Genomic DNA, 11,782 nt, shown 5'->3' with positions numbered 1-11,782 from the left:
TAAAGAAAGATGTCTCTTGAGTTGTCAATGAAGACGACCATATTTTCACATGGCAGGACCATAGCAGATAATAACCAATCTCAGATCATTGCATACTACATAATACTGTAGCTGGTGGGACATGAGCAGGGTCTCACCCTCTGTAGATCATAAGGTTTGGGCTAGCAGATGAGGAGAGGCCCTTCTTCAAATATTTGGGTCCTACGTCATAGAATCATACAATTGTAGATTTGGTGGGGTCTGATCATTTAATAATAGAGCAGTACTACTATTATTTTACTTGTTCCGGACCCTATACTTTTATTGATGCAGCCTAGAATAGCATTAGCCCTTTTTTGCTGCTGCATCACTCTGCTAACCCATGTCAAGCTTGTGGTCTACTAAGACCCCTAGATCCTTTTCACGTGTATTTTGTCAAGCCAGGTGTCCAAAATCCTATATTTGTGCATCAGAGAAACGTTGAAGGGTATGCAGAACTCTTACCTATAAAAGCTCATGCTGCCATAAACTTGCTAGCCTTTCACGAATCCCAAGACTCATGTAGCTGCAGGGGCTTCTGAAGACTATTCTGGTTGGCCTTTGCTCCTATTAATTACAGATTATTTGATTAAGCAGTGGCAGCGTGGTTTCTGCATGTGGGTAATTGTGTCAAAAGGGCAATTTGTCTCTATTCCCTTTAAATGTAATTGGATCAGCCGCTAGCATCCTCTGACAGACAGCTGCCAAGACTGCCGTTTCAGACATTCAGAACAACTAGGCATTGATGGAGAGAAGCCTTCGTGATTCAAACCTCTTTTTTCTGCAGCAATAAAAGAACCCCCCTCAGGTGTCCTAGTGGTCATGAGAAGGTGATCTCCTTGGGATTATGTTGCTTTTTCGTGACCCATCCTAAGCCTTGCAGTGCCAAGCTAATCATTAACAAGGTTTTTACAGTCACAAGCTTTTTTCTCCCCCTGCTGAAGCTTTGATAAGACACTCCAGCAGTTTTGTGGCAAATGAAGACAAACTATGCAGCAGGGATCCTGGGGACTGAATGGATTTCCAGCCGCCGCCAAAAAGAAAATGTGACTTTTAGTGTACACTCCAGAAAGGCGCAATGTTTACGCAGCAGCTGAAAGGACCCCTAGCCTTGTGGGCGATCATTTTTATACCGACAATTGCTGGGCTTGACAACGATGGAAGATCTGTGTGGGGGAAAGAGTCCAGTTCAAGTTTTGTGAATGAAACCCAGATGTTTTTGCACGACACGTTCCCCAAAAAGTTCTTCTGGGGTGTGGGGACCAGCGCTTTTCAGGTGGAGGGTGCCCAAAGGAAAGATGGAAGGGGACCGTCGATATGGGAACAGTTTGCCCGTTCAGAGCTGAGAGCTGGTTCCCAGATAGATGACTCCAGTGACAGCTACATTTTTTGGCAGAAAGATTTAGCAGCTCTGGATTTTTTGGGAGTTTCTTCTTACCACTTTTCAATTTCATGGTCAAGGCTCTTCCCCACTGGGACGGTGACAGCTGTCAACGAAAAGGGGCTTCAGTACTACAACAGTCTCCTAGAGGCTCTGGTTCACAGGCACATTGAGCCTGTGGTCACCCTTTACCACTGGGATTTGCCCTGGATTCTGTACGAGAGATATGGGGGGTGGAAAAACGAATCCCTCATCAATGTTTTCGATGACTACGCAACTTTTTGCTTCCAAGCTTTTGGTGATCGAGTCAAGTACTGGATTACAATCCACAACCCTTATCTAGTTGCTTGGCATGGGTATGGCACAGGGATCCATGCTCCCGGAGAGAAGGAAGAAAGCGCTGTCCCTCTGGTAGGACATAATCTGATCAAGGTACAGTACGGATAGATTTAACTGTCACAGACTTAAGTTTCACTGCCGCTGGAGAGCCAGTATAATATTATACGATGACTGCAAAGCTGAGAGCAGTCCTTACGATAATCAGTATTCTTGTTGCAGGCTAAAAGCCTTGGCAGAAACAAATGTGCTGCCCCTTGTCTTTGTCCGTGTAATGATTTCAACACTTATTTTATTAAAAGTAAAAATAAGCAGCAAATTTGTCCATGTTCCAGTTGTGGGTCATTAAGCTACCTTATACCAACTACTGTAGATCAGTTGTTTGACTGACAGCTAGGGTCTTTCCCATTGCATTTCACCCTGTCCTTTTTAATTGGATATGTCAGAACCAATGCTTATGATGGCACAGTATATTCCCATTCAAATCAAAATATGTTTACAGCACTTGAAGTCTGGTTGGATTGCAGTCTTAATAACAGCTTGTCTGCCAAAAAAAATCCCTTGCACTTCCTTTCATGCTTGTTTGCCTTGGACCATAAGGAAAACCTGCATATGCTAATATTATTTGATTGCCCTAAAAGAAACACATATTAAATAGGCCTAAATCTGACAAATTGTAGCTTGATTAAGCAATCAAACATAGAGAATAATTAAATAATGCAGCCTAACCTGATACAATCACACTGCAAATAGTAGCCACTATACTGAACAAACAATGTTACCGAGTATTTTTTAATTGTCTGAAGAGAAATATCCTTTATGTCAATACTGAAGACCTGAAGAATGACGTCAAGCCAATTCTGCTTTCAGCTGTTTATTAGAATTGAGCTAGGGTAGCTACCTCTCCCTTAGCTGAATTATACATCCAACAGAATTTAGCTTCTTTCTGTTGACTTAGTTATTGTTCAGTGAAATCAGAGTTCTTATACAGGAGGGAGAAAGGTTGTTTTCTGCTGCTCCAGAGAAGCGGACACGGAGCAATGGATTCAAACTACTGTACAAGAAAGAAGATTCCACCTAAACATTAGGGAAAACTTCCTGACAGTAAGAGCTGTTCGGCAGTGGAATTTGCTACCAAGGAGTGTGGTGGAGTCTCCTTCTTTGGAGGTCTTTAAGCAGAGGCTTGACAGGCATATGTCAGGAATACTTTGATGGTGTTTCCTGCTTGGCAGGGGGTTGGACTGGATGGCCCTTGTGGTCTCTTCCAACTCTTCTATGATTCTATTCCAACTGCGGATCAAACCCTAAAACTTGTACACAGAAATACTCTGCATAATTTGGGGGAGCGGGTATTAGAAGAAAAGCACTGCCCCCACCACAACTGCATCATTTGAGAAAAGCATCCCTTAATAATACCCAATGGTCTTTCTTGTGGTAATTTAGGGCTTGTCTACAATTCCACATCCACAATCATTTTGCAATTCAGTCCACAAAAAGTAACTAATTAGCCATTGCAAACTTGGTGCCTTCCAGGTGTTTGGGACTACAATTCCCATTAGCCGTAGCCAAAAGGATCCTTAAAATCTGAGTTCCCTCGAAGTGATTCTTTCATAAGTGGCTATTGACAACCTGTCTTGGACATTTTCCTAGACAGAGGCTAAACAATGAGTGAAGGCAAGGAGAGAAGTTGGGAGGGGGCTGGTCACACCTGCATGTTGCAACATCAAATGATGACCTGACTGAATAACTGAGCATCACAAACCAAACATAGCCAGAATCTCTCTCCCCCCCCCAATATTTTTGTAGGTTTTCGGGCATTTCACATTTTTACTTCTTTTCTTGTAGATTTTATTTTTTCCCACTGTAGATCTGCTGTGGTATTCATAAACTAATATCATGGCGTAATCATCAGGACCGTAAACAAGGTTAGAGTAAAATGACAATTGAATAAGATATATCCTATTCATAAACATGTAACTTATATTCTTACATTCTCATGATAGCCAAACATTATTATTTGCTTCTGGAATCAAGTCATTTAATTTTTTATTACTGTATTAGCATATTGTATAAAATTCCCACACTTCACAAAAATCCAAAGGTTGCACCTTGCCTTTGAATTAATTTTAAACTACGTTAATGTATTTCCCCCCTGAAATTGCAATGTTCCGCACATTTAAACACAGAATGTTAATGTCACCTTGTTCTGTTCAACTGTAAGTCATCAGGTGGAGGTTCGATATGTGTGGAGCAACCCTCAGGTACACTGAGTGTGAGAGTTTAAGGGGAGAAAAAGCATCACATGATATAGTAGAATGGAAAGGAGGAAATCAGCCAAATTTTGGATGCCACCACCACTGTAGGAGCCAACAGCAGTAGATGTACTTGGGAGCTGACCATTTGGCACTTGATTTTGGACTAACGCACAGAGTTACAAGTCCCATTTATCCAGCAGAAAGCAAGGCCTTGAAATGTTGTCCAGCGCTCTCCTAAACCAAGCATGAAAAGGAGCCGATCCAATGTAGTGTTTAAATATCTGAATGAGTAGGAAGTTCAGGTTCAGCCCAGCCTTTTTAGGTTGAGTGTCACTTGGAGGGAAAGAGTGGCTATATTATGTGGATAGTGCCATTATATCGTTTAGTCATTAGAAGGCACTGGACTTTGTTTTCTGTATCTATTCTGTTCTTGCTAGTGATACAGAAAGTTACTGTCCATCTTCCTGACTGGTGTGCCTTCTAAGCCTTCCAGGATACTTACAACAGGTTTTGCTGCTGACTTTCTTTTTTTTAAAATCTGATTTACACTTTTGCTCTCAAAACAAAAGAAGTGCAGGTGCCAGGTTTTTCCCCCAGTTGGCAGAAATCAAAGAACACAATGTGCTCTATTTTTATAGCAAACGCTCATGTTTTGACCTCCGTTTGGAGTCAGTTGGTGGGGTTCCCTCCACCTGTCAACAAAGGCAGATAAGAATTGTTTCACCAACATAAGTTGAATGAGTCAGCTGGACTTTTCCCTGCCTTACTTTCTTTCGGGGCAGGGTAGGAACATAAGAAGCTGCCTTATTGCAAGTCAGACCAATAGTGGCTGCTCAGAATTTCAGGCAGGAGTCTTTTCCCAGAGATCGAACCAAGGACCTTCTACTACTGAGCCACATTCTGCTAATAATTGCATTAGGAATACAGTGGTACCTCGACTTACGAACGGCTCAACAACCGAATTTTTCGACTTACGAATGGGGCTAATGACTGCGTGCTTACGAATGGAGCTAATGGCCGCGTGCTTACGAATGTCTCGACATCCAAAAGGAAACCGCGGCGGTTTTAGATAGGGATTTTTTTACTTACGAATTCTTAGGGTTGCTTCGACTTACGAATTTTTCCGTTTCCAATGCAATCCTATGGGAAATCGCGTTTCCAATGGCGTTTTTCAACTTACGAATTTTTCGACCTACGAAAGTGCCTTCGGAACGGATTAAATTCGTAAGTCGAGGCACCACTGTACTCATTTTGCTTAACCAGGAAAGAGAGGCGCTGAATGTAAGATTGAGAATGTCCCTGAGTTAAAATGCATGTTCATGGGAGCTGTGCAAAAATAATAAGATAAAGGAATCTTTACTTTATTCAAATATAGGCCCCTAAAATCAAGGAATGATTTACCTCTAATTTGTCACAAGATATACAAGAACCCCGCAGAGAAAACCCAAGGATTATGATGCCCATTGTAGTATTGATATCGCGCCCTTCCCATACAGTTGTTAACTAACCATTTGTCACAAAGTAATAAACTTGGAGACATACATGTTGCTAGCAGTGGAAGCCAGTCAATTAATGACTACAGTCTCTTCTCTTGTAGTCTCTTCTCTTGTGGGATGTTCTCTCCATAAGAAATATGGTGGGCATCTCCAGGTAATAAAATAATAATAATAATAATAATAATAATAATAATAATAATTTATTACTTTTACCTCGCCCATCTGGCTGGGTTTCCCCAGCTACTCTGGGCAGCTCCCAACAGAATATTAAAAACACTCTAAAACATCCAACATTAAAAACTTCCCTAAACAGGGCTGCCTTCAGATGTCTTCTAAAAGTCAGGTAGTTGATTATTTCCTTGACATCTGATGGGAGGGCATTCCACAGGGCGGGCACCACTACCGAGAAGGCCCTTTGCCTGGTTCCCTGTAACCTCACTTCTTGCAGTGAGGGAACTGTCAGAAGGCCCTCTGAGCTGGACCTCAGTGTCCGGGCTGAACAATGGGGGTGGAGATGCTCCTTCAGGTATACTGGGCCGAGGCCATTTAGGGCTTTAAATTGTGCTCGGAAACATACTGGGAGCCTATGTAGGTCCTTCAGGACTGGTGTTATATGGTCCTGGTGGCCACTCCCAGTCCCCAGTCTAGCTGGATTAATTTTAGTTTCTGAGTCACCTTCAAAGGTAGTCCCAAGGAGATAGCATTGCAGCAGTCCAAGCGGGAGATAACTAGAGCATGCAGCACTCTGGTGAGACAGTCTGCAGGCAGGGAGGGTTTCAGCCTCCATGGACAGCTCTGAGTCCAAAATGACTCCCAGGCTACACACCTGGTCCTTCAGGGGCACAGTCACCCCATTCAGGACCACAGAGTTCTCCACACCTCCCTGCCTCCTGTCCCCCAAAATCAGTACTTATGTCTTCTCAGTATTCACTCTCAATCTGTTAGCTGCTATCCACCTGCAGACACTCACACAGGCCCTTCACCGCCTTCACTGGTTCTGATTTAAAAGACAGGTAGAGCTGGGTATCATCTGCATACTGATGAACACCCAGCCCAAACCCCTGTTTGAAAGCTGCAAGCTGACTTTCCCTGAACATTCTTTAGTGTCACAGTGGACCTACTAAGGCAGAGGTGTCATGACCCTCCGGTGGCCTTCAGCTTCAGAGCTCAGGTATCACCAAGGGTCAGGGCAACCTACAACAAAAGAGTTCAAGGCTGAGGATAGCTTTGAAATGACACATTACATTAAATAATTTGGAGTGTTCCTGTTAAGCCACAATACCAGACAGCTAGCCATGTTCCTTTACAGGATACTCCATTTGCACCCCAATTTTCCATTTCCCCTCCCAACAGATGCTCAGCACTCTATTGCTCACTGACGTTCTCAGCCCTCGCAGAAATATTTTGGGTTTTCCCCTGCCCTTTCAGTTAATTTCCTACAGATCCCCCCCCCCAAAAAAACCCAGTCCTACTGATACTTCCTTTTGTGAGTGGATGGCACAGTTTTGGCTACATAAGGATCAGGACTCAAATAATGACTTTGCTATTAGTGTCAGAGAACTGAGGCTGCCCTGACTTGGGCTGGGCAGAAGCTGAGTTGAATTCAATGAGATTTTCAAGCAAGTAAACCTGTATAAGATTAGGTAGTAAGAATTTCCTTGGTGTCATATGCTTTTTGATAGAAAACAACAGACAGATCGTGGCATTTGCTGTTTGTGGTAAGTAGTGTATTATCTGAGTAAAAGTGTTTCTGAAGAGATACATTGTGGTTGGAATTCAAATTTAAACCATGCTTGCTATTGAGAAAAGAGAATTGAGGTGGGGTGAAGGAAGGCTAGATTAATCAGCAGTAGACTAAGCAAGTTGTTTAGCTTTTTTTTTTGCAAAAAATCTTTTTCAGAAAAAATGTTTGAGCTATTTTTAAGGAAATTCGCCAAAATTTAGACTTCTGACATGGAATGTCTGGATTTTCCCAGACATTAACTCGATTTCCACCCAGACACTGTTTCTAACTGTTGTATTCTGGCTATGTCTGGGAAATTCTGGACATATGGCAATCATTATAGAGTTTGAAGGGACCCTGAGGATGATGTCGTCCAGCCTGAATATGCAGCTGTCCCAGATGGGGATCAAACCTGCAACCTTGGCAGTATCCGCACCACGCTCTAATCAACTGAGCTATCCTGACATATAAATTTAACATTCAGTCACAAATGTGACTGGGGGCATGATGATAGAAGTGTAAGTTTTATTTTGTCTCAACCACCAAAGTGTTATAATGCTGAAATGAATTTGGAGAAGGACCTTGATCCAAAGGACTGTGGACAGAAAGAAAATAGCCACTCACGCCGGTCAGCAAACAATATGCTTCACACGATAACTTGAAAGCACCTGTGAAACACATTTCCCCCTCAAAGAATTATGGGCACTGTAGTTTGTTAAGCATGGCTGGGAATTATAACTCTGAGGGGTGACCTAAAGTGCCCAGAATTCTGTGTGGGAAAGAATGTGTTTCAAATGTGCATTGACAATATAGCATATACACAGCCTTGAATGGGAGCTTCTGCAAAAGTCTGCCTAGATAAGATAATAATAATAATAATAATAATTTATTATTTATACCCCGCCCATCTGGCCGGGTTCCCCCAGCCACTCTGGGCGGCTTCCAAAAAAACAGAAATTCTAAAATACAGAAATCCATCAAACATTAAAAGCTTCCCTAAACAGGGCTGCCTTGAGATGCCTTCTAAAGGTCTGGTAATTGTTCTCTTTGACCTCTAGTGGGAGGGCATTCCACAGGGTGGGTGCCACTACCGAGAAGGCCCTCTGCCTGGTTCCCTGTAACTTGGCTTCTCGTAATGAGGGAACCGCCAGAAGGCCCTCGGAGCTGGACCTCAGTGTACGGGCAGAACGATGGGGGTGGAGACGCTCCTTCAGGTATACCGGACCGAGGCCATTTAGGGCTTTAAAGGTCAACACCAACACTTTGAATTGTGCTCGGAAACGTACTGGGAGCCAATGTAGGTCTTTTAGGACCGGTGTTATGTGATCTCGGCGGCCGCTCCCAGTCACCAGTCTAGCTGCCGCATTCTGGATTAGTTGTAGTTTCCGGGTCACCTTCAAAGGTAGCCCCACGTAGAGCGCATTGCAGTAGTCCAAGCGAGAGATAACTAGAGCATGCACCACTCTGGAGAGACAGTCACTGGGCAGGTAAGGACTCAGCCTGCGTACCAGATGGAGCTGATAAACAGCTGCCCTGGACACGGAGTTGACCTGTGCCTCCATGGACAGCTGTGAGTCTAAAATGACTCCCAGGCTGCGCACCTGGTCTTTCAGGGGCACAGTTACCCCATTCAGGACCAGGGAGTCCTCCACACCCGCCCGCCTCCTGTCCCCCACAAACAGTACTTCTGTCTTGTCAGGATTCAATCTCAATCTGTTAGCCGCCATCCATCCTCCAACCGCCTCCAAGCACTCACACAGGACCTTCACCGCCTTCACTGGTTCTGATTTAAAAGAGAGGTAGAGCTGGGTATCATCAGCATACTGATGGACACCCAGCCCAAACCCCCTGATGATCTCTCCCAGCGGCTGCATATAGATGTTAAAAAGCATGGGGGAGAGGACAGAACCCTGAGGCACCCCACAAGTGAGCGCCCAGGGGTCTGAACACTCATCCCCCACCACCACTTTCTGAACACGGCCCAGGAGGAAGGAGCGGAACCACTGCATGACAGTGCCCCCAGCTCCCAAGCCCTCTAGACGGTCCAGAAGGATGTTATGGTCGATGGTGTCAAAAGCCGCTGAGAGATCCAGCAGAACAAGGAAACAGCTCTTACCTTTGTCCCTAGCCCGCCGGAGATCATCGACCAGTGCGACCAAGGCAGTTTCAGTCCCATGATGAGGCCTGAATCCTGACTGGAAGGGATCCAAATGGTCCGCTTCTTCCAGGCGTGCCTGGAGTTGTTCCGCAACCACTCGCTCAATCACCTTGCCCAAGAATGGAAGATTTGAGACTGGGCGATAGTTGGCCATATTGGCCGGATCTAAAGATGGTTTTTTAAGAAGCGGTTTAATAACCGCCTCTTTCAGCGGGTCTGGGAAGGCTCCCTCATGGAGAGAAGCATTTACCAACCCGCGAAGCCCATCGCCCAGCCCTTCCTGGCTAGCTTTTATAAGCCAGGATGGGCAAGGATCAAGGAGACAGGTGGTTGGTTTCATTCGTCTAAGCAGCCTGTCCACATCCTCGGAGGTAACAGATTGAAATTGATCCCACAAAACTTGACTAGACAGGACTCTAGCACTCCCCCGCCCCGGCCCTGCTCCCACGGTGGAGTCTACCTCTTCCCGAATCTGAGCGACTTTATCTGCAAAAAACTTTGCAAAATCATTGCAGGAGATCATGTGGCCCGTACTGGGCCCGGATGGAGCAGGTGGTTCCGCTAAATTGCGAACCACCTGGAAGAGTCTCCTGCTGCTGTTTTCTGCAGATGCGATGGAGACGGTGAAGAAGGTCCTCTTCGCCGTCGCCATTGCCACTTGGTAGGCTCGAAGTTGAGCTCTAGCCCGTGTCCGGTCTGATTCAAAATGAGTTTTCCGCCACCGGCGCTCTAGCCGTCTCAACGACTGTTTCATTGCCCTCAGCGCCGGGGAAAACCACGGGGCTGTCCGGGCTCCATGCAATCTGAGAGGGCGCTTCGGAGCCAGACAGTCAATAGCGCTGGTTAACTCCGCATTCCAGCGGGCCACCAGGGAATCAGCTGAAAGGCCATCGACATGGGATAAAACATCCCCTACCACTCTTTGGAAGCCAATTGGATCCATTAAGTAGCGGGGGCGGACCATCCGAATCGGTCCCACCTCCCTGCAGAGGGGAAGGGTTGCGGAGAAGTCCAGTTGCACCAGAAAGTGATCTGACCATGGCACTTCTTTTGTTTCGCTTTTACTTAATGTCAGATCACCAACATCCATAGAGGTAAACACCAAGTCCAAGGCATGTCCGCGGCTATGAGTTGGGCCAGACTTATTCAGGGACAGCCCCATGGTGGCCATGCTTTCCACGAAGTCCCGAGCGGCTCCTTGTAAGGTCGTGTCGGCATGGATGTTAAAATCCCCTAAGACAACCAAGCTAGGTGTCTCCAGGAGCACATCCGACACGACCTGAAGCAGCTCGGGCAGGGAATCCTTGGTGCAGCGGGGAGGTCGGTACACCAAAAGGAATCCTGTACTGCCTCTATTGCCCAACTTCCAGAACATGCACTCAGAGAACTGGGTCTTCCCAATAGGACGCCTGGTGCAAACTAATGACTTCCTAAAAATCACTGCAACCCCCCCTCCCCGCCCAGATGGCCTGGGTTGCTGTGCATAAGAGAAACCTGGTGGGCAAGCAGCGCCAAGAACGGGCCCATCGGCTTCCTCCAACCAGGTCTCTGTCACACATGCCAGGTCAAATCCTCCATCCACAATCAGGTCGTGAATGGCGGTGGTCTTATTCATCATCGACCTGGCATTGCACAGCAGCACCTTCAGGTCATGTGGGTATCCCTTGCCTATTCCAATATCCGTCCGGTCAGGACCAGACCTGGAGGCAGGGATAGTCCTCAGACAACGACTAAGTCTGCCTCCTCGGTAATGACATGGTCTGGTCTTAGCGTAACTCCTCCTCCTACCCGTGACCACTGAGATCGGTTGTTCCAGTGCACACCCCCCTGTGGAATCTGCCCCAGCCATTTTGCTTGCTGGGACCCCCTCCCGGGCAGCCCTGACCCCTCCCCTTAAAAACAAAATAAAACCTCTGTAAAAAACAGCAAATAACTCAACAAAAGAAGAGTACAAAAAAGACAATAAAACAATAAAACCAAAAACAATAAAAATTACAAATTCACTAAAATTTAACTGATTCCCACACCCAACTAAAAATCCCTCCCACCTACCACCCCAAAGAAGATAAAAACATAAAAAATTCTTTAAAAAGCATTTTAAAAAGAACTCTGTGCTGTTTCAAGTTCCCCTGGGCAGCACCAGCAGCAGAGCGACGGCAGCAGTCCTTTATGAGGCCTTCCAGGCCCCGCCCTAAACCAGGTGGAGAGAGGCAGGGACAGGGCCTGTGGGCACTCACAGCAGGAGAGAGTCCTGGGCAGCACCAGCAGCAGAGCAGCGGCAGCAGTCCTTTATGAGGCCTTCCAGGCCCCGCCCTAGACCAGGTGGAAGGAGGCAGGGACAGGGCCTGTGGGCACTCACAGCAGGAGAGAGTCCTGGGCAGCACCAGCAGCAGAGCAGCGGCAGCAGTCCTTTAT

At 46.0% G+C, this 11,782-nt stretch overlaps 1 protein-coding gene across 1 annotated transcript in view; it reads left to right on the top strand.

The window, feature by feature from the left end:
• The first annotated feature begins 1,096 nt into the window (after positions 1-1,096).
• Positions 1,097-11,782, top strand: part of KLB (klotho beta) — a 38,425-nt gene continuing 27,739 nt past the window's right edge. The window contains exon 1 of the mRNA XM_035111905.2: positions 1,097-1,831. Within this exon, the coding sequence (XP_034967796.2) occupies positions 1,097-1,831 (735 nt within the window). The remainder of the gene's footprint in view (positions 1,832-11,782) is intronic.

The sequence above is a fragment of the Zootoca vivipara genome, chromosome 9 (assembly GCF_963506605.1).
Source record: "Zootoca vivipara chromosome 9, rZooViv1.1, whole genome shotgun sequence".
NCBI lineage: Eukaryota > Metazoa > Chordata > Lepidosauria > Squamata > Lacertidae > Zootoca > Zootoca vivipara.
Note: the sequence above shows the minus strand (reverse complement) of the source record. Positions and strands in the feature narration are given on the sequence as shown.